Here is a 24,256-nt window from a genome sequence, read left to right as displayed (position 1 = left end):
AAAAAAAAAATGGTCCTTTTTTTGGTAGTCTCTCAGTACATACAACTAATATGAAATTTTGGATGGTTTCAGACAAAAGAACATAATACGTACTTACCTTACAAAGTATAATTTTTGTCTCCTTAGGAATTGTGATATGAGATGGCCATAAAAGAACTTTTCTTGGAAACCTTATAGTTGATGTATTCAAACAGTGCTCAGTTTCTATTTAAAAAAAAAAAAAAACTTAACTAAAAGTAACTAAACAGAATACTGTCAGGGCAAAACATTTCTTTTTAAGTCTTAAATTTAGTAGATCTTAGAAAATTAATTTTCTTTTCAGGACACACTAGGTACCCACTTTTCTATAATTCAGAAGTGTTGTAGAGAGCTCATGGACTAGTAAGTGAAAGCCACAAATGCAGTTATTTGCAGATTCTTGACTGATTATGAACTTTTAAAAAAAAATTTACAATAAGAAATGTAATTATCTGACTCTAACTTTTCAAACTTCTACTTTGATGCATTGTATGTTAACTTGTAATTAAATCTTTCAGAAGTAATTTCATTTTCATTCCCCACTTCCCCCCATAATACCTATTTTTAGAAGTTGATTTTTTTTTAAATGTTTATTCAAGAGTATCCCTTACAATAGAACAATGACCAGTGTAAGTAAAAGTCTTGCTTTGGCTTGTGTTATTTAAAACATCATGATAGAGCCTTCGCCTTCTACACTTTGAGATGTTCGTACACTTTGAAGATCTGTAGTAAGAACACAGGTTGAGATCATAGAAGTTTCTCCTGTTTTCTTCAGGTATAGTATCAGCCTGAACAGAGCACCTAGAAGGTCAATTTATAATTAAGAATGAAGTGAGTTGTCTATATACTTTATGGAGGCATGTTCTGAGGGGAACTTCAGCTTTACATGTTATTACCTTAGGTAGGGTGGGAAAAGGTGTGAAGAGATTCTTGATGGTATTTCTGCTGCCTCCCCGACCCCCCATTCCCCCATTAAGGATGTCTGAAGATCCAGACCATGGTGAGAACTCCACCTTGCTCTGAGGGGGTTGGTGTTTACAACTTGCAGTTCGACTTTATTTTGGGATGTAGCTGGAAAAGGAGACTCCTGTGTATTTTGATTTATTTTTGTTGAGTTTCAAGGCCATTCATTTCAAACTTGATGACAGGCATGTATCCTGTTAAGTTTATATCCTACATAAGGAGAAATCCATGGATGTATCCAAGAATTTGGTTACTGATTATATAAGACTAACGTTAACTAAAGATCCCCAGGAGACCATTTCTGTTGTCTTTAAGTCAGAAATTCTTAAGGTGAGAAGAAACCTGGCAGATGCACCTGGTTCAGTGACCAGTCTTGTGTTTGAATCCCCTACTCCTTTCCTATCAATCAAGCATCCAGCTGATTCTTGAACAGTTCCAGTGATGGACAACCAGCTCCCATTGCAACGCCTTTCACCTTTGTACAGTTCTGACTTGGGAGACAGCTGTCATGTTGGAGTGGTCTAAATGCTCATGAGGTAGATACAAAGAGGTTGGAATGAAATGCTGTGTGCAGGAGAGAAAAGGGTAGAATAATTTTTCCAAGAGGGTTGGAGGGGAGGAATTCAAGAGCAAGGTGGAGTCACTAGCTTTAAGAAAAGAAATGTTCTCTGTTTTAACAGGGGCTTATGAAGGTGGATTTGGAGTGGGGAGTTTGTGTCTGCTGTACCTGAATTCCCCTTGTTCAGAGTGAGAGGGTTGGCAGATAGAGAGTTTCATGGAAAGACACATTTTGAAGTAATAGTTTCAGAGAGCAGGGGAGCAAATTGACCAGAGTATTGGAAGCTCAATTGAGTTGGTGAACTCAAATACAGAGTGATTTCCCTCTGCCCTGATAAGTGATTTTCTTCACAGCAAGCATGAAGAAAACAAAGATTTGGCTTCCCCTGGGATTGACGCCTTATTAAATAACTGTAGCAGAAAGACGGATGGAGCCGCACGTCCAGCTCTTTCTAATGCAGGGCTTTGATTTTGTAGTCCTTCTGTCCAGGATGTTTTCTCCTAGCTTGATCCTTTTCAGCCTTCATTTTTGAGGACCATTTTCTTAGAGAATTATTTCCTTATTACCCTCTGAAAAGTAGACCCTACATTTTGATTCCTTTCCTGGCTGGTCTTTTTTTTTTTTTTTTTTTTTTAAGCTTTAATGGAAACAGTTATTACTTTCTAACTTCTTATGTCTGTCCCCCCAGAAGAAGGCAGGAACATCTCTATCTTGTCTCCACCTTCTCTCTAGAGCCTGGAATAGCACCAGGAAACCATAGGCGTTCAGGAAAGATGTGTTGGATGAATGGGATTATAGTATTAGACTAGGGAATAAAAGCTGGAGGATGACAGCATGAAGGAGGTAGAGTCTGGAAGACTGAGGATCATACGTGTTTGGACAGATAGCTGCCTCGGAAGGGAATGGAAGCAGTTGGAAGAGTCGGAGGTTATGGGTGATAGAAAGCAGAATACCGAAGTTGGTAACACGAGACAGTACAGTTTCCAGCCATGGTAAGGTCCTGGTTAAATGGTGTGATTATCAGAACAGTGACTTAAGTGGATTGGAAATAAGTGTATGAACATAGATCAATGGAACAGAGAGTTCAAGCAAAATGAAATTCATGTGTAAGGATGTGATATGTAATGGAGGAAACCTCACAAATAATGAAGTGATGGGTTATTCAAAAATGGTCTTGGGGGGCCCACATTATAACCTTACTTTATATCACAATTAAGATTAAATTCCAGATAAACTAAAAAATTAGCAAACTCTTAATGGTATAATGAATGATCAAAAATTTTAATAATTAAAAGGTCAATTGAGACAAAGATATAAAGTCAGGCTATTAACTCACTTATGCAAATTATTAAGAAAAATACTTTATAACAGTATTCAAAGGCAGGAGTAGTAATTTGCACAAGAACATGCAAATTTCCATACCTTAAATAAATATTTAAGACATAAATAATTGAGTATATAAAGATTTAAACATGAAGCTATTTTTCCTATCAAATTAGCAAAGAGTTTCTTATTTATAACAAATATTTATAGGCATTTTTACACTTGTTAGGATTGTAGGTCTTGAAAAGAAACCTAACAATTTCCATTAAGAGATTTAAAGAATTGCTCTTTCAGGTATGTCCTATAGAAAAGTATTCCTAGTATAAAATTAGGAACAGCATAAATTATGATGAACAAACTGGACTTAATGCAAATATTATACTTATTTCCAAATACATTTTCATATTTTCTGTATATATATGGTTTTGTCTGCAGTGCCTACTTACTTTGTTATCTCAGTTAAAGTTAGCATCAATATAACTTTCTAGCCTAACTTTATATCAGGATCTGACTTTGGGTTAAATATGTATGTTTGAAATTCTCACAAAATCTATTTCCATCAAAATTACTTATTAAGCAGCCCTCATAAACAAGGATATGTGTGAATGCTGGATATTTAATAAGCAAAAACTTATTTTGTAAATGATTTTTAAGTACTTAATGATAGCAGTATAGTAGTTATATTGTTTTGGTTTTAAATTAACTCTTCACTAGATCTTTATGACATTTAATATTTCCTTAGTTTTTTCATTTACTTGATATCCTTAAAAATGCAAAAGAAACTAGTTTTAAGAACTGTATTCATAATAACAAGTATATGTTTGATTTAATAAATCAAAGTTTCAGCATTGATCTGAGAATATTACTGTTTTTTGAGACTGTTACTATTTAACTATAATGAAAGTCGCTCAGTTGTGTCCGACTCTTTGTGACCCCATGGACTATACAGTCCATGGAATTCTCCAGGCCAGAATACTGGAGTGGGTAGCCATTCCCTTCTCCAGGGGATCTTCCCAGCCCAGGGACTGAACCCAGGTCTCCTTCATTGCAGACGGATTCTTTACCAGCTGAGCCACAAGGGAAGCCCCTGTAATGTGCACCTAAATCTGTGTTTTACATATGGAAGATAAATTAATTTAGGACAGGAGTTATTTGACTAAGTGACTTTATTCTTGCTCCTGAGACCAATATAATCAGATACCTTTTATTTCTTTTTTATTTAAATATGCATTTGTGCTAATCACTTCAGTCGTGTCCAACTCTGCAACCCATGAACTGCATGCAGCCTTCCAGACTCCTCTGTCCGTGGGGTTCTCCAGGCAAGAATACTGGAGTGTGTTGCCATGCACTCCTGCAGGGAATCTTCCCGATTCAGGGACTGATCCCACATCTCTATGTCTCCTGCATTGGCAGGAGGGTTCTTTATCACTAGTGCCACCTGGGAAATCTGTTACAAGTGTATATAGCAGAGCAGTTTGCCTATATATGTATAATCATTTACAATTTTCCATTGTAGGTTATTACAAAATACTGAATATAGTTCTCTGTGCTATACAGTAGGTCTTTGCTGTTTATCTGCCTTATATATAGTAGTGTGTATATGTTAATCCTAAATTACTCAGATATCTTTTAAATATAAAGTGTATGCATGTCTTTATTTAGAATGAAAGGGTTTAAAGACTAGCATAAATCTCAGTAGTATTGTAGTTTGGAGGAAGATAGAAAATAGCAGGTGTTTTGTTTATGTTTACATACAAATATTTGTATGTAAAATTTTTTTAAACATTTTCTGTTTTATGACCAAGCAAAGCAGAACACATTTTATTGCTTTGTTATATTTTAACTCTTTTCTTTATGAAAACTGTCTATTTAGAAAACTGGGCAAGGTATTAAAGTACAAAGTATTTAGTAGTTTGTGTTGGTTGAACCTGATTTTGATTATTGGCACAATTACCAGGTTTTGTTTTGAACAGTTTATTTAGTTTCCCTTCATGTTTTCTCATCTGAAAAATAGTGGTAACAATCCTGATTTGCTGAATTGTTATGAGGATTAATTATTATGTACTAACAGCATCAGATGTAGTGCTGCATGCATGGTAGTCATTCAGTACAGGATCACTGGTTTTATAATTACTGGTGAATCATTTAGCCAGAACTTAAGGGGTGCCATTAGCCTGAGAGAGATTTTTACAGTATGTAAGGGGCTGGAGTATTTAACAAAGTGTTTTTTCTTTTTTTGGACAAGTTCTGCCAGTGTAAATTTTATTCAAGGCTCATTGCTAGGGTGGGGCCAGGTAGAGGGATGCAGGCACAGAGGTGGAAACTTGTCCCCTTGACGTAGGGCCTCTTGATGTGGCCTGTAACTGGCTCTCTTTTCTGTTGTTGGATCCAAGAACAGTCCTGTGAGTGACGAGATACAGCTCCAGCTTACTGATGACAAAACTGGGTCTGCAGAGGTTCAGGGGCTGTTTTACAGTCACATGATGAATGCTGGAGCCGAGATTTGAGCTGATGACCTCTGGTTTGTCTGCTCGTTCAGCCGAAATAAATCCAGTGACTCCTCAGTTCCGGGCCCTCAAGTTTAGCCCTCATCCTGTTGGCCAGTGAGCATTCACTAAACGTATAACAGCTCAGTCTCCAAGTGACTCATTGTTCGGGAAGTTAATAGATTCCTAAAAATCTGTTCGAGTTCTATTTAAGATGTATCGCTAAAAGGAATTTTGTAGTATTTTAATACAAAAGGGATATATATTTTAGTTTGAAAGGGATATTTATTTTAAATAAAAATAATCTTCTAAGTACTGGTTTCATGAATGTTATTTTATGAATAGTTTCTTAAAGAATGGAATACACATAGCAGGACTAGAAAACAACTAATGATTGTTTACACAGATGGGGTGGGGGTTCAGTTTTGCAGAGATTAATCCAACTCACATTGGAAAATCTGTTCTATTTAAGACTTAAATAGAATTCATTTAAATGATAGTAATGACTTCTTTGGGATGGTATATAATATACCTTTCATCCCCTACCATATGTTAAATATTCAAAAATTTAAAAAAGCCTTCAGCTGTATAATTATATTACTTAAAAATGTTTTGTTCTCATTTCTGTCTTCAGTACTACCTCTTCACTCCAGGCTGATATTAAAGAATGTGGGTATAGAGGACTGTATATTTGAAAATATGAGGTGATGACTAATAATCACCAATGTTAAGATGAAGCTAGGATGAAATGTGATCATAGCAAGCATTAGCAAATTGTCACATTTCTAGGCTTTAGGAATAAGGTGATGATAACAACAATATTGGCCTAGTTTCTTTGCTCACAGCCTTGGCATGCCATATCACACTTGGTTCTGCTTCAGTTTCATTCTAGAATCTAGAGACAATTTAAATCAGAAATATGAGCAGATACAAATTACTATATATAAAATAGATAAACAATAAGGTCCTATTCTGCAGCACTAGGAACTGTATTTCAATATCCTGTGATAAATCATCATTCAAAGAATATGAGAAAGAATATGTATATGTGTATGTGTGTGTAGGTGTATATATATATATGAATAAATTATATATGACATATATATAAATGATTTATATGTGTTATATGTATTATATATTGTTGAATATATAACATACATATAATTGAACCCCTTTGCTGAACACCTGAGACTCACTCAACGTTGTAAGTCAACTAGAATTCCATTTTTTAAAAAATCATAAATTAGAGGTGTACTGCTGAGCACCCCACAATTAATTCTCTGGCCTTGGTGGCAAGGCCTTCTGGCTCTTCCACCCGGAGGAGCATCTCTGCTCACATGCTCCAGCCCGAGCAGCAGGATTCACTGCTCTTTCAGAGGCCGCTGCTCAGAGCTTTTGTAGGGGTTGGGTTTTCCACTTTCATTTATTCTGTCTTCATTAGGTATTCTGTCTTCAATTAATTTCCGCCTATGTTTTTCTTATAATGTATGTATTTTAGTTCAGGAAATTATACCTAAAGACTGAAATTATTTTTGTTAAAGTTTAGAAAATATTAACACATGCTTGTGTTGCTTCAAAATATAGAATTAAGTAGTATGCTTTATAATATAAACTAAGACTTTCGAAAGGGGAAACTTTGGTGATAAGAAAATAATACAATTTATTCTTTAAATATTGACTTAAGCTAAATGATAGAAAAATATATATATAAATCCTTCTATAAGCTGCATTCATGTATTAAGTATCTCTTAGAAAGAAACGGATTAGGTTGTAGTTGTAACTCAGGAGCCAGAGTTCTTGGTTCTGTTCTTGATTCCACAGTTACCAGCAACACAGTCTTGGAAAAATAATTTCTTTTTACCTGAATGTTAGGAGAATAATAAATATTGATGATGGCATTTACTTCATAGGATTGTTTGAATGAGTTAATTGTTTAAATAAATGAGTTAATACATGTGAAGCACATGGAGCAGTTCCTGGCATATTGTATTTGGTGTTGGCTTTTTATTTATTGGGTTCAACATTTTATATTTTCTTCTTTTGTTTATATATTTTAATCTGTATTTGCTTATTCTTAAAATGTCTTATTGTCTTTGAAAGTCATATGGGCTATGAGTTATCTGAAGCTGGTAGACTTTATATTTTCTACAAAGTTAATAGTTTTATAATAAAGTGTTTCTAAGAGCTTATTATATTTTCTGGAAAGCCATGTTATGATGCTCAAGATTGATAGAGTTAATATTTAATTGTACTCATTCTTACTATTCTTAAGCAGTTAGTGACATCTGGGTACATTATGTCAAATAAGGCCGGTATGACACATATGTACTATTGTTGAGATGATCATCACAAAAATGTATAGAACAACCTTCAAAGGATGATGCTTGTAGGCTTGAAATAGCCCAACAGAAGAGACTATTTGCGAGTCTTGATTCAGGCTAAATATTTGTTTTTAATCACAGAACCATGTTAGACCTGATAGGAGTCTCTCTCTAGAATTAAAAAAGATAGTTCTAAAAAATTTAAGAGATTGGATCATTGCATTTTTTTTTTTAACAACACTTTTTTTTAGCTGCAGAGAGTAGCTACCAATTTGCAGCTATGACTAAAGATATCAGTATACTTAGACATTCTTCCTTCTCTTCATTCCTATTATACCTGGCTCCTGAACAAATAATTTTACATTTGCTTCATTCTCTCTTGATCTTGATTACTTGAAATTTGGTTGGTGCTGCCGTCAGCAGTGTTGAGGAATGGGAAGAAAGACTGTGTCACCTATAGACATGTAGGGTCTTTCACACCTTTGGTGTTTTATAGTTGGAGAGTGGACACTGGCGTAATCAGCTAATTATTAATGTTTTATTTGCATATTTATCAAATTACCTTTGATTTGGGATTCACTTTTTCATAAAGACTCTTAATAAGAGAGAAGTGGTTCAGTCTTCTTGGCATTAATAAAAACTACACCTTTTCTTTGAGGGAAGGAATTGTTCAGAATTGTCACCCTTACACTCTTAGTTTAAGCCATCCTCTTTGAAAAAGAGTGAAAACTGTGGTACCGTCTTTTTCTTATTCTACTGTGTTTCAAATGCCAGGTGACAGCTCAGGTAAGAAATCAAAATTATTGTGATAAAACCATTAATTCTAACTAAAAATTCCATGAGATAAAAATCACTCGTATTTTGTTGATGTCATGATTTTACATAGTGCCCAGTGCATGAATATTTGTTAATGTTGAATACATGTAACTTAATTATGGAAAGAGTCATATCATCAATTTAATATTTCAAACAAGACTTAATTTTTTTGGATACAAAAGATTTACTTAAAAACAGCTTGTCTATCCATCCGTTCATCTGTTTATTTTTGGTCTGTTTTAAGGCCACAGAGAGTGAGGCTGGTGACATGGACCTTAGTGGGTTGCCGGAAACAGCAGTGGACTCTGAGGACGATGACGATGAAGAGGACATCGAGAGGGCCTCAGACCCTCTAATGAGCAGAGACATCGTGAGAGACTGCCTGGAGAAGGACCCCATTGACAGGACAGACGATGACATTGGTGAGTCTGGGTGAGACAACAAATCTCAGAGCAGTTTAAAGAGTTTAGAATAAGACTATCTGGGACAACAGAGCCCAAGAATGTTAGGCTTTAAAAGGTCATTTCTCTCAGCATTGTTGAAAACATCTTTGAAAAAATTAATTTTACTCAGTCCATAGCTTCAAGAGGCCACAACTGATAAAACTTCCAAATAAAGCCCTTCCAACATGAGCTGTTTCTTAGCTTACTCTAGGACCAAAAAAAATTAAAAAGTCAAAGTCACCTTCCAAGCATTATCACATTTGTTAGTCTTGTGAGCAGTGTTCCTGATAAGCTCGAGCCCCTCTCTGTGTGAACATCCGTCAGGTGGCAGTTGGTAGAGCTGTTGTTTAAGTGACTGTGCTCCTCCTGTGGTTCCACAGTGAGGAGAGGCTAGAGGAAGAAGGGAGCAGAATGTCAAGTGAGCCCCACATGAGCCTAGGGGTTGGGGCTTTGAGTGCGCCTTAAGGTTATGGGTCTAAGTGGCTTTGCATTGCTTTCCCCTTCCTCCAGGTTCCCTTGACCCAGCTTGGTCATCAGAATAAGAGTTGATTGTGTAATGATTGTTTAGTGTTTGACTCGACCTTCCAGACCCTGCTTCTTCCTTAGATGCTGGGAGTGAGACCAGCTTCCTCTGAGAGCATCTCTGCCCTGCAGGTCTGGAGTCTATAACACCCTTGCCTGAGCCCCAGTGATCTGCTCTTCCATGCCCCCAGCTCCTTTGAGGGCCATTATGTATTTGAAAGAAATTCAAGGAACTGAGTCTAGTGGGATTAGATACAGGACAGCACGGCCATCATTATATGTGAGTGGCTTGTTTCTTGTGTTTTGAAGGGAGCCAGACATTATGTATGAGGAGAACCTTGTACCATTTAAGATCTGTACATATGCTAGGGAATTAAAGTTGGTAAACCAGGTATTCTAAAATACCACTGAAACCAATGATAGAAATTGCCATTTAGAGATGACAGTTATGTGGGGTGAGCACTCAGTCACTGGCTAATGTGACTGCACCTTGTATGGACTGAGAGTTTCCTAGGTCCTGGCAGCCCAGTGGAAATGAAGCATGGAGGCCCTGATCCTGCTGGCTCTGAGGAATAGAGTGGGTGTTGGGGTCGTAGTCCCGGGGTGTGCATTGAACAGGAGGCTGTTGCAGGAATGAAGGACTGTCAGAGCCCTTTTGAAAGCTCAGACCTGGAAGAGAGGAAGGAGGAGCCAGCTCTGCCTGTACCTCCAGTGCAGAAGTGCGTCTGCAGTAACCGTTTCTGGGTTACTGGGTTTCTGTTGGAGGATGTAGCTGCTTCTCACATGCCCATCCCTGTTCTTCCATACTTTATCCCACTTCCTCCTCAACCCGCTACACTCTTTGGTCTAAAGGTGCTCGTAGTCACAAGTCTTCTGAGGCTTCTGCAGCATGAAGTCAAGTGGTCCTGTGTCATCCTTGAAGACTCAGGGTTTAGCTTCCTTGCATCTAATACCTCACATTCATCTGATTTCCACTGTCCAAAGTGTGTTTCACTCTCCTGTTCTCTCTGTCTTTGTGATTTCTCTCTGTTTTTAAAAAAATTTTATTTGCGTGTAGTCAACTTACAGTGTTGTGTTACTTTCAGGTGTGTGGAAAGTGAATCACTTATGCATGCATCAGTAGTGTGTATATGTCAGTCCCAAACTCCTCATTTGTCACTTCCTCCCACACTTCCCCTTTGGTATCCACAAGTTTGAGTCTGAGATCCGACTTCGTTTTCAGTGTTTCTTTATTGTAGCTTTAAAGAGAGAATGAAGTTGGAAGTAGTGTGTTTGGTTTGCCATCTTAAAAATTCTTGCTCATAGAGTTTATAAAAAATAGATTAAACATTGCTTATGAACAGATTGACGTGAAGGTTATCCTTGTTTGAATATGCTCATTTTAGTATAGTTATGGAAGAAAGTTATGATTAGTAAAATATATGAAGCATGTCATTCCTGGAAATTTAAGGCATTCATTTCATATCTGAGAAGTTTTCTGTCCTAGAATTTCTAGGAAGCAAGACCTATGCTGATTCCTACAAATGAATACCAAGCTAATTATTTTAAGGTGCTTGTTGATATAATCTCTGGATGAATTACTCGTAGTTGAATACAAATACACTTGTAAGCAGTGATGACTCAGATGCTTACTCCTATCAAATATATTTTTATTTAAAGTAGTAAATCTTGATAATTAAAGATAAGGCATAATGACATTGTTTGATCTACACAAGGTCTTGGAGGATCTTATATTCTGTCTCCTCCAAATACAGCCACGTGTGAGAACACTTTGGCTTGTTCGCCATTACTTTTGGTAAATCTAACTCATTCTCCAGTGTTTAGTTAAGGCAGACATCTTTCTTATGAACTAAAGACATCTGTGTAACTGATGCTTTGTCTAAATGCCTCTCTGCCTAACCACCTTCCTCAACCCAAGGGATGGGGTGTGTTTGTGTTTTAAGTTTAGTCAAATCAAGCTGCTTATATTTAAATATGTTTTTTAAATTTCAGGAATGAAAAAATTTCCCCTTGGGGTCCCATAGATTCTTGGGTGTGCCTTTGTTTCAGTACTTTGAAGAAAGGCACATTATTCTTGTTTGCTCTCCAGCTTGTAACTCTATAGGTACTCAATTATTGAATACTTTTTGTTTAGATTTTGAGGACTTGACATATAAAGGTAGAAAACTACTTTGATCCCTTTCAAGGAACTCCTCTTTTTTTTTTCCCCTCCCTTGGTGTATCCCACACACAAATCCACTAGTTTTTTTTTTTTTTAATCTTCATTATTTCTTATGTAAAATTAAACCAAAGCAATAAGATAATGATTTTTCTGAGTTGACTAAAGTTTCTGGTGTCTATAAGTTGATTTTTGGCTTTTCTTTGTGTTACATTAAGTAGAAAAAAGTTTTTATTGAACGTCTAATATTTTTTACAAACAGGATTATTTCTTTCCTGATGAAGTAGGGTAGGTCACACTAATGTATTATTCAGACAGAGTCTTGCAAGCCATTTAGAATAAAGTGATTCTGTTTCTCCATCCACAGAACTTGTCCCCATACCCTAGGAGCTATCTCATTACCTGTCCCATGCTCTCAATCCTCAGCTACCATAACCCCTGTAACTCTGTATGTTTCCTGTGGCATCAGGGTTTATGTTGAGCTCCTGAATCAAATGCTTCTGTTTTACATTATTATGTTTTTTAAAGATGAGTGATATAAATTCTTCATTTTTAAAATTCTTATAATCCTCTGGTGTAATAAATAAATTATCACACAACTGATGATATCATTATTGAATCCTTGAGAGTTTTAAAAGCCCTTGCATATTGTATGGTTAAGTATTTAATTTTTCAATTGAACTTGGAGAAAAATGTGTATTTACTATTATTATGTCTTCTTTGTATTCTTTGTTATTTATCCTTATTATATGTGATACACAGATATTTTCTATCCCATTGTGTTTTATTAATGTTAGTCACTTACTCATATATCACGGACTGATTTCATGACCCATTAATGGAATAGGACACTGCTAAAAAATAAGACAAATGTCCATGCAAGCACTTCAGATCATTATTGCAAGTATTAGTGAGTATGCTTTATATGTTCATATGCCTCATATTCGCCTACCATATGTGGTGGTACTTTAACTTTTATATTTGTCTAAACATGTTAAATTTAAAATATTTCTGACAATTAATTTCTGGTCTCATATTTTTCTTAAAATCATACATCTTTGTCCAAGGAAGTTTAACTCCTACCAGGAGAGGGAAAAAAATAAAATGTATGTTATAGCTAGTATTTTAATAGCTGTATTTTAGCTATGATTTTAACAGCTAGTATTAGCTAGTATTTTATACCTTATGGTGAGGAGTGGGGGATGGTAGCTAAAGAAAACAGAGAGTGGTGACAGCAATACTAACTGTGATGTGTCAGCCAGAGGACCGTGATTGGTTCATCTGCCTTTATGTTTCATATCAAAAACATATGCATTTGTGAAACAAGGAGTCCTGCCTCCTGTAGATAGTAGATAGGGGTCATCTCTTACAGGGATATTCAAAATTGCCTCATAACTGCCCCCAGGTATATTTTATGACACAGCACAAGCACATCTGCTCATTCCAGGAGTAAAAGTTTCACTGAACGAAACTAACTCTTTCTATAACTGATGCACCTTGACGAGATCGGGCGCGTTCAGGGTGGTATGGCCATAGACTGACTGACGCACTTTGATGCTCTTGCTCCTTCTTTTTAAAAAAGGCTGGTTGCAGCAGCCAGTTGATGTCCTGGTACATCAGTCTGGGTCAGGTTGAGGAGCACTGTCTTGTTGGACAGAGTCCCTGGGTACCACTTACCACTGTTATTCTTCTGATTACCAAAGCCACCCCCATAATGAAAAGTCTTACACAGCAGGGATGACGTAGGGTCTCCACCGAACAGACATTACCAAGCTAGACCAGAAAACACCACCTCGTCTGACCTTGTAGGAATGTAATGTTTTCATAAAATATATCTTTGTATTATTATACATTGCTTTTGCAATTAGCAAACTATATCCAACAACATAAAGCTCGTCATTAAATCCTAACAGAAGGAATGTGCATAGAGACAATGTCATGTGAGGACAAGGAAAACAGAGGGAAATTTTCATTTAGCCAAAAGTTTGAACAATGCCATGAATATAATATTGAATAATCATATTATATATAATAATATATAATAATGATAGTAATAGTGGTCCTCATTTGTTGAGTATTTACTCTATGCTGAGGACTTTATCATCTGGATTGCATTTGATCCTCAGAACTGTCCAGTGAAGGTGGGTATTATATTACTCTTTTCCAAGTGAGAGAAACATGTCTAAAGGGAACGAATCAACTTTCCCAAAGTAATTCAGCCAGTAAGTGTCCACACGCTGGCACATGCCCTGTGCTCTTCATCATCACCTCTGAGGTCCAGCCTGAGCATGGAGGTAGACAGTCCTGAATCCTCTCACTGCCACCTTCTCCTTATATGCCTTTGAGCCTCTATTTCCTGCTTGTGAAATGAAAAAGAAAGCACGCATCTCATAGAACCATGGTGAGGAGGAAGGAACTTAGAAAGGAGTTCTTAGTAAAAAGAATCTGCTTGTCCACAGCATTGCCACTGGGAAGACTGAGCAGACTTTGTCAGTCTATGAGATCCGAATTAGCACGTCCGTTTCATTTGCATTCATCACATAATGTGAGCATGTTAATTGATTCTGGGTTTGTCTGATTCACAGAAAATATTCCCTGCTTTCTAAATCCTGGAGTATCTTTAGAATGAGGGTGGTTGTTTCTGCCATCTGTTTTGGGCACCCAGTTGCCCAGAGGCACCAGAATGGACCTACTGACTTTCTGGAGAACTCCCAGTGCTCTGTTTCATTTCAGTTTATCACATCGTCCTGTAATAAACCTTAACAAGATCACAGCTCATTTTCAGTAGCAATCCCCCATAGAAGTTTATTGATCTCTTCATTACCATTGGAATTTGAATCACACTGAGTCCTGTTGCTCCTGAATCAACAAGGAAATGTTACCCTTTCCACAGTGACAGAATTGTTTGTATACCTGCAAGAAATTCAGTGTGCTAAAGGTATTTAAAGTAATTGTATTGTTCAACAGGCAGAATTGTAGGGCATTTAAAAAGAAAGGACCCAGAGCCTTCTTTCTGAATGCTTGTTTTTGAAATTAGTGTCATTTTCTTCACACACCTTCTACTTTTCAGAACAACTTCTGGAATTCATGCACCAGTTGCCTGCTTTTGCCAACATGACCATGTCAGTGAGGCGGGAGCTGTGTGCTGTGATGGTGTTCGCTGTGGTGGAAAGAGCTGGGACCATCGTCTTAAACGACGGTGAAGAGGTTAGGAAATATTTCTACCAATTAACAATGTCTCTGTGAGGCTCGCTCAATGCAGCAACGAACAAAAACTCTTTCTTCTTTAAAAACAATGGGCAACAATAAGTTTGCATTACTCGGAATTATGATACACTCATTGTTGTGTCAAAGTCTTTTCCAGATCCATTATTTTATTTTCTATTATTTGCAGTATTTAGATGATACTGATAGAAACATTTTGAGGTTTTAGCTTCTCAGATTTTGCAGTTTAAATGTTTATAATATAATGCCTCTTGTCAGAACAAAATGATGTTCTTATCAAGGCAATGGTGGTCATTTTATGTTGTTTACATGTGTTTTGGGGAACAGAGGAAATTTTTTCCCTTGTGGCATTTTAGAGAGGAATACCCAGTCATCAGGAGAGTGGAATGCCGTGCCCCCCATGCAGGCATCTGGAAACCCGTGGGTCGATAGCTGAGCTTTAGTTCTTGTTCTGTGAACTTGGCGAGTGGTCAGCTGTACTTGGGGTATTTTTCCCGCTTTAAAATAAAAGATCTAAATCATTTGTAGGGACCATTCCAGCATTTACAGCTTCATGATCATGATGTTATTTTCTGCTCTTTGTTTTTTGGAACTAGCTGGACTCGTGGTCAGTGATCCTGAATGGTTCTGTGGAAGTGACTTATCCAGATGGAAAAGCAGAAATACTGTGTATGGGAAATAGTTTCGGTGTCTCTCCCACCATGGACAAGGAGTACATGAAAGGAGTGATGAGGACAAAGGTGGATGACTGCCAGGTATAAATTGTCATTAAAAATGTATGTCTTATGCTTAACAAAGAACACTTACGTATGCAGTTGTGGTAAGATTTTTTTTGACCTGTATAAATAGGTCATCTTTTAGAATTATGAAGATTTTAAAGTACAACTGTGACTTTTAGAGTTATCATACTCCAGGAAATTAAAAATAAATCTCCCTTAAAGTTATTTGAACTCCACAAAACTAAGCATTCCATAAATGTGTTCTATTAAAAAACAGGTGTTCTATAAATATGATATCTTAAAATTGCCATCAATAATAGATAATCTAGTCAACAGAAAATATGGAAGTGAAATGCCCGTCATGAACAGAAATTATATAGAGATTATAGTAAAGTTGCTGTGATACAGTTACATGGTGTTTTTATTTAAATACATGCGAGATAAGGAATTGATTTTAGAAGTCATGAAAATTAATCATAGTTGAATCAGTAAAAATACTTGTTAGTAAAGAAATGACTGCCAATGAAAAATACAATGTCAGTATTGATATTATGTTAATATTCATTATTTAAAAGCATTTAATAAAAGACTAGAGAGTATATTGAGACCAAATGTGAAATATAATTTGATCAATTTAACAGGTAACCTCTATATTAGTGCAAAATAAATTTAAGATGCTTTTATTATTGCATATTTATAATCCCATGTCTTAAAAACCGACCTTGAAAAATAAAATATTTTAATATAATAAACCAAAAAAGTTGACTTAAACTAATTAATGTTACATGCTCACTGCATTTATTAGTCTACAGTCTGAAATGCATCTGAAAATAGTTTATGATAAAAGAACATCATTGAATTTTTATAGTGTCTGATAAATGTAAAGCAGTGTTCATTTAAATTTTCAATTTTAAGTGGTTTACTTACTAAAAAGAAAAATGACCATGGCTATAAATAAAATTGTCTTACCTAGAGAATAATTTTGCTAAATAATTCCTCCAGTGAGCACTATAGAGAACAAAAAAATGGCTATAAATTCAGTGTGTTGAATATGGAATGCCAGAGGAGCATTCTAAATATAGCCAGCTTTCAATTATTTGGCATATTAGAGGAAAACAAAACGGTAGATAAATCTCAAAGTATTTGGCCTCAAAATCTCAAATTATTTCTTTTAAGAGGGGTCATATATGACATTTCAGCTTTAGAATTATATTCCCCCCCAAAAAAACAAAGCCAAACTGTGAGTCAAAGTGAACAGAAAAATTGTTAAGGGTTTCTCTATCCTCCTCAGTCCTGCCCCCCACACCCCACCCGAGCCCTTCTGCAAGTCACTACACACCTGAGTCAGTCTCTGTCCTTAAAGTGCAAGTGAAAGTTATTCCTGAGAATCCAGCTACTATGCTATCACCTTGTAATTGGCCAACCCCTTTTATTAGAAATTTTTCAATCATGCAACTGAAATGATACAGGAGGCATAGGAATGTTTCAGAATAATTGATAAAAATATTACATGAGTTAATACTACAGAGTATTTAACTAATGTCAGATGTACTAGGTAACATTGAATATTTATCTAGGAGTTTGGGGAAAAGAAAAGAGGAGGTGGATATTAGGAGGAAAGTTCATCTATTTGCTGGATAAGGAATCAACAGGAAACCCAGAGTGATAGTCCATAAAGTAGACGCCAGGAGAAAACTCTGAATGAGAACGAAAACTCTGATTAAGGTAATATTAGGCTCCTGTAGCTCCTGATATGAGACTCCAGATGTGCAGAGAGGGTCACGGGTGCAGTGTCTGCTAGAGAAAAGTCTTTTCTTACTCTATAGGCCACTCTGCATGCTGTAAAAGGAACATGAAATAAATCGGGTTCAAGAGTCATCCTTGTGCTTCCACCCATCCCTCTCAGACCCTAACTTCCCTCCCTCCTTATTAGAAATAGGCTTGGAGAAAAATTTTAGATATTTTAATGCTTATTTGGGATAGCATTTTTACTGTATTTTTGTTAAAATGTCATGTATTTTTCAGAAAGTACCCATGTCACATACTCCTCTTGTTGGGGAAAGTCAACAGTGAGCATCACATTTTTATCCATAAAATGACCTCCACAAGAGTGTCATTCTACTGAACACACTGTAGATAATCAATATTGATGGAATGAAATGAACAAAGCTGGTGTTCGTTTCAAGAGGAAGCAACCTTACCAGGTTGACACTCATTTGCTGGCCTCTCAGTGGGTTCCAAAAATACATGTTGGGTAGTGTGGTTAAAGTGGAGCCCACGATCAGCCTGAGGACGTGGTGTGAGTGGATTCAGTTGGACATTTCTTTCTATTATTATTATTGGAGAGTAATTGCTTTACAGTGTTGTTTCTGCTGTTAAACAGCGTGAATCAGCTATAATATATATATCCCCTGACTCTTGAGGCTCCCCCCACCCCAATCCAACCCCTAGGTCATCATAGAGCACTAAAACCATACTTCAAATGATGTTTATCCCTGCCTGTTTGGGTCCTGTGATGCCCCCAACACTGAACATTGTGCCCCATCCTGCTCCCTTCTCTGTGTTTCTTTTCCCAGTCTTGTCCCCTTTTGGGTTTGCAGGACAAAGGCAGGGCCAGGCATAGACGTTTTTGGTACCAGGTGACAGCTCTGGTTTTCCGTTCCCCATCCAAATTGTTTTTTTCACCCTCTGCCTGTCCCTGTTTTCCTTTCCTGCTCTTCCACTTTCCGTCTCCTCGTCCCCTCTCCCCCACCTAAGTCTTGGGCCTGCCAGAGACCCCCAGGCATGCCTTAACCCTGCACTGCACCCTTCAGCAGATAGGGGACACTTGAATGTCTATGTGAACAGTTAGGCACGGGGTACCAGTTTAAATAGAGCTCACCTCTTAAGGGAAATCTGTGAGACTCAGCTCTTCCTGAGACTGTGAGAGCTGTTGGTTGAAGTTTAACTTTACTTCATTTTGTCATTTTCAATATGTTTACTAAATGAAAGCTGTGAGGTCATGTGCCCAAAAGAAACTTACCCTGTGACATAAACTGTTTTTGCCCTTTTATAAGAGAAAGCTTAGTTGAGTTTTTATTTCATATCAGAGTGGCAAGATCATACAGGGTGAACAGCTGTCTTAAAGTATAAAACCTGTCTAAAACAATTATGTGTTCAGTCACTCAGTCATGTCTGACTCTTTGCAACTCCATGGACTGCAGCATGCCAGGCCTCCCTGTCCATCACCAACTCCCGGAGTTTACTCAAACTCATGTCCATTGAGTTGGTGATGCCATCCAACCATCTCATCCTCTGTCGTCCCCTTCTCCTCCCGCCTTCAATCTTTCCCAGCATCAGGGTCTTTTCCAATGAGTCAGTTCTTTGCATCAGTTGGCCAAAATATTGGAGTTTCAGCTTCGGCATCAGGCCTTCCAATGAATATTCAGGACTGATTTCCTTTAGGATGGACTGATTGGATCTCCTTGCAGTCCAGGGGACTCTCAAGAGTCTTCTCCAACACCACAGTTCTAAAGCATCAATTCTTTGGTGCTCAGCTTTCTTTATACTCTAACTCTCACATCCATACATGACTACTGGAAAAACCATAGCTTTGACTAGACGCACCTTGGTCCAGTTCAGTCACTTAGTCTTGTCCAACTCCTTGTGACCCCATGGACTGCAGCACACCAGTCCTCCCTGTCCATCACCAACTCCCGGAGTTTACTCAAACTCACGTCCATTGAGTCGGTGATCTTTGTTGGCAACTCACAAATTTTCGACTGGCTTTATCATACCTATTTTTTCTTTTAATTTAATGTTATATCTAAAAATTTCTTAAAGCAAAAATAAATTTGCTAATTAAATAATTAATGTTTTCATCTAAAGTGTATTTTTTTTGCAATGTCAGTGCTGTGTGGCCATATTGGAAATTCAATTTGGGATTCCTTTTTTTTTTTTTTCATTTTTGGATGGTATTTCAGTTTGCTGCAAAAGAAATGCCAAAAATGTCTGTCTAGACGCTAAGAATTTCAAATCAAATTTATTCTAATTTCTTTAAGTCCTTAGTCAAGAGGATTAATTTTAGTACATTTCAAAATGCATTTTCTTTTTATCTCTCTACTTGTTTTAACTCAAGGATATATTTCTTTTTTTAGGAGATAAACAATATAATTATGTTCTCTAAAAATGATATAAGAAAGAACACCTAAAATTATTTGGAGACTCTGGGAACAACTTGCTGCCCTGTAAAAAGAAAAAAAATTAAAAATATTTTTGAGGCAAGAACCACATATTTCAAACATTCGCAAACCTGTAGTCAGTGTTAAAGATACGAGCTTGAGGTAGTTTCTGGCATTAAAAAAAATGTACTTAGCTATCCATAATTACAACAAGAGCCTGTGCTTTTTGAATTTTAACTTTTTTATTCTAAACTAATAAAAAATTAGTGATATTATATCAACCAACTCAGTGGAAGAAGCAGTGTCGTAGTATGCTATTTCTTCCATGTGAACTGCTGCTGCTAACTTTTGTAAAAAAGCTTTAATATGCAGAAAGCATGCAAAATATAGAAAAGTATATTAAACAATGAAAATTGCTTGTTATTTGCATTGCTCAGAAATAATAATCATTCTCTTTTGTGATTGGTACACTTTATCATCTTTTTTTCATTTAAAAATAATAATTCTTAAAAAGTAATAATTGATTTTGTTATATTCCACAATTTTTATATGCATGTATATAACTTTAAATTAGCAAGCACAAAAAAATAAATAAATAAATAAATTAGCAAGCACATACTTATGTGATATTGGGAGGCTAGCATGACGTGGTATGGCTGTCTCCTCATCTGTGCAGTGGGGATAATAGCACCTTCATGGTATCCCATAAATGCCATGGGAGGTTGAGGATAAAGTGAGAAAGTTCCTGCCAGGCAGCCACAATGTAATAATGATGATGTCATCATCACCATTAAAATCATTGTTAAAATATTTGGTTTAAAATTTTTTAAAAAATGATGTAATATCAAGAATATTGAGTTAAAAGTTTAGATGTTGTTTAAAAACATGATTTTAGATGGCTGTAGCATCTTTAATCTGCCATACGCTATAATTTAGCCATTCCCTCTCTTTTAATCTTTTCATGTTAAAGGAGAAAAGAAATGTTCATTCTTCCTTCATTCCTAAATGGTTTTTTTGCAATTTTAAATATATATATTTTATTGAAGTATATTTGACTTACCCTAAAAATGATTTCTAAAATAAGAATAAATTATTCAAAATTCAGAGAAGACAAAAGTTTTAATTTAAAAATATATTCTTGCCTCCTCAGTGGCTCCTGGTTACTTTGTGTAATAAGTGACTTCTGGAATTCATTCTTCTCTTTCTTTAAAACTACTAAGAAAAAAAAAAAACTACTAAGAAATATAATTAAATGGATTGCCCTGAGTCCTGATTTTTTTATCTTTGAGGTCATGGAGGAGTAATTGCTTGATGTGCACATTTTTGTTAACTTCTTCTTTAAGAGCAAGGATTAACCTTAATATCAGTTATGAGGAATAATGATTTGAGCTTAAAAAGTATGTGGCTTCCTTTGCAGATCTTTTTGAACAGACTTTCTAAGCTGATTTCTTTTATAATATAATCACACATTTATAGTATCTGCTGCATGGATATCTTTGAATTTCGATATCATTTATTAACATTATCTTTAAAAAATTGTTGCTCTCAAAATCTTTTCAAATTTTTAAAACCCACTAAGTGCTAATTATGTTTTTACATCTATTTTTAAATAATAAATAAAATCTATCGAGCACATATTATGTATCTAGCACAGTGGAGGAGCTTTACCTGGATTATTTCATTAAACCTCCAGAACAACCCCTTAAGGATGGTGCTATTAGGATTATTTCCCCTTTTCAGATGCAAAATAAGACCCACAGGTTCTTTTGTCCGGATTCCACAGTGAGAGGTAGTAAAGCTCATGTCTGAATCAATTAACCTGGCTCTAGGAGCCGCAAGTGAGGCAGGATGGGGGCAGTTAAGAGAATTTCCTCTTAAAAGCAATTCTGTGATGATTTGATTAGCAGGCTAGGATTTCTTTCTTCCTTTCTTTCTTTGTTTTGAAAAGACAACCTCTTTATTTTTTTTTTTAAAGGAATGATTTTGGGGGGGGGGCTTCAAGAATTGGTATTTTTATTTTTTCCATTTATTTTTATTCGTTGGAGGCTAATTACTTTACAATATTGTAGTGGTTTTTGCCATACATTGACATGAATCAGCCATGGATTTACATGTGTTCCCCATCCCGATCCCCCCTCTGGTCTCCCTCCCCATCCCATCCCTCTGGGTCTTCCCAGTGCACCAGCCCTGAACACCCGTCTCATGCATCCAACCTGGGCTGGTGATCTGTATCACCCCTGAAAGTATACTTGTTTCAACGCTGTTCTCACTGAACATCCCACCCTCGCCTTCTCCCACAGAGTCTGAAAGTCTGTTCTGTACATCTGTGTCTCTTTTTCTGTTTTGCATATAGGGTTATCGTTATCATCTTTTTAAATTCCATATATATGCATTAGTATACTGTATTGGTCTTTATCTTTCTAGCTTACTTTACTCTGTATAATGGGCTCCAGTTTCATCCATCTCATTAGAACTGATTCAAATGACAAAGGATTAATCTCAGAAATATACAAGCAACTCCTGCAGCTCAATTCCAGAAAAATTAATGACCCAATCAAAAAATGGGCCAAAGATCTAAACAGACATTTCTCCAAAGAAGACATACAGATGGCTAACAAACACACGAAAAGATGCTCAACATCACTCAGTATCAGAGAAATACAAATCAAAACCACAATGAGGTACCATTACATGCCAGTCAGGATGGCTGCTATCCAAAAGTCTACAAGCAATAAATGCTGGAGAGGGTGTGGAGAAAAGGGAACCCTCTTACACTGTTGGTGAGAATGCAAACTAGTATAGCCACTATGGAGAACAGTGTGGAGATTCCTTAAAAAACTAGAAATAGAACTGCCATATGACCCAGCAATCCCACTCCTGGGCATACACACTGAGGAAACCAGATCTGAAAGAGACACGTGCACCCCGATGTTCATCGCAGCACTGTTTATAATAGCCAGGACATGGAAGCAACCTAGATGCCCATCAGCAGACGAATGGATAAGGAATCTGTGGTACATATACACCATGGAATATTACGCAGGCTAGGATTTCTTAACCACCCGAGAGTCCCAGTTTTTTACCTGCCCACTGATAGTAAAAGAAAAAGTCACAACCTAAAAAGAGTGGTGGTTCCTTAGCTTAGTCCTCTGGATTCAGGTGGCACATTACGATTCTTAAACCAGGAACACCCAGCAGCTGCCCTGATGGACTGGACTAAAATCCATTATTGCATGCTTCTATTCTGAATTCTTTTCATATTCTTCTGTTCTGTTAGGACCATGAGCCTAGCAGATAATTAAACAACCACCTATAGACTCTCTCCAAAGGTTTTTTGCTGCTCTGCCGACCAACCTAGATGGCATATTAAAAAGCAGAGACATTACTTTGCCAACAAAGGTCCATCTAGTCAAGGCTATGGTTTTTCCAGTAGTCATGTATGGGTGTGAGAGTTGGACTATAAAGAAAGCTGAGTGCCGAAGAATTGATGCTTTTGAACTGTGGTGTTGGAGAATACTCTTGAGAGTTCCTTGGACTGCAAGGAGATCCAACCAGTCCATCCTAAAGGAGATCAGTCCTGGGTGATCATTGGAAGGACTGATGCTGAAGCTGAAGCGCCAGTACTTTGGCCACCTGATGCTGACTCATTTAAGATCTGATGCTGGGAAAGATTGAGGGCAGGAGGAGAAGGGGGCAACAGAGGATGAGATGGTTGGATGGCATCACTGACTCAACGGACATGAGTTTGAGTAAACTCCGGGAGTTGGTGCTGGACAGGGAGGCCTGGCGTGCTGCGATTCATGGGGTCGCAGAGAATCAGACGTGGCTGAGCTGACTGACTGACCACAGTTGTAAAGATACGCACTTTCTTTTCTAATTTTTATTGGTGTATAGTTAATTTACAATGCTGTGTTAGTTTCAGGTGTAGAGCAAAGTAAATCATATAATATATCTAGAGATACACACACACACACATATATCCTGTTTTTTCTCTTTTTTTTTTTTTTTAGGTATCTATCCTAAGAGCCCACTCTCCTCCCCCAGTGTTTTCTAATCATCACAAAAGGGGCGTGAGGAGTGAATATTCTAATTTTATCTTCTGATTTTTTTTAATTGTTAGGATTTTTAATATAAATTGCATATAATTATTCTAAAAATGAAACTTTTCTTGACCAAGGAAGAGATATATTAAAAAGCAGAGAAGTCTGATGAAGGTTCATTACCGAGCTCATTTAGAAAGTATGGGAAAGACATGGAAAAATGTCAGTCTTAAATATTTAAAACACTGAAGCATTAGCGCTGCTAGGTCTCTTGCAAGCACTTTATCATTAACATGTGACTTACATTTTATTCTAGTTTGTCTGCATAGCCCAGCAAGATTACTGCCGTATCCTCAACCAAGTAGAAAAGAACATGCAAAAAGTTGAAGAGGAAGGAGAGATTGTCATGGTGAAAGAACACCGAGAGCTCGATCGGACTGGAACAAGAAAGGGCCACATTGTCATCAAGGTGAGACAAACACACCACATCCCAAGGGAGGAGG

General features: G+C 36.8%; 1 protein-coding gene across 11 annotated transcripts in view; it reads left to right on the top strand.

The window, feature by feature from the left end:
- RAPGEF2 (Rap guanine nucleotide exchange factor 2) overlaps nucleotides 1-24,256 on the top strand; it is a 256,054-nt gene that overhangs the window by 200,273 nt on the left and 31,525 nt on the right. For all 11 annotated transcript variants that reach the window (XM_043487364.1, XM_043487356.1, XM_043487372.1 and 8 more), the window contains 4 exons: nucleotides 8,731-8,908; nucleotides 14,680-14,816; nucleotides 15,431-15,589; nucleotides 24,070-24,222. In XM_043487364.1, the coding sequence (XP_043343299.1) occupies nucleotides 8,731-8,908; nucleotides 14,680-14,816; nucleotides 15,431-15,589; nucleotides 24,070-24,222 (627 nt within the window). The remainder of the gene's footprint in view (nucleotides 1-8,730; nucleotides 8,909-14,679; nucleotides 14,817-15,430; nucleotides 15,590-24,069; nucleotides 24,223-24,256) is intronic.

Source organism: Cervus canadensis, chromosome 1, assembly GCF_019320065.1.
Source record: "Cervus canadensis isolate Bull #8, Minnesota chromosome 1, ASM1932006v1, whole genome shotgun sequence".
Classification (NCBI taxonomy): domain Eukaryota; kingdom Metazoa; phylum Chordata; class Mammalia; order Artiodactyla; family Cervidae; genus Cervus; species Cervus canadensis.
This window is presented reverse-complemented; position numbering and strand designations above follow the sequence as displayed.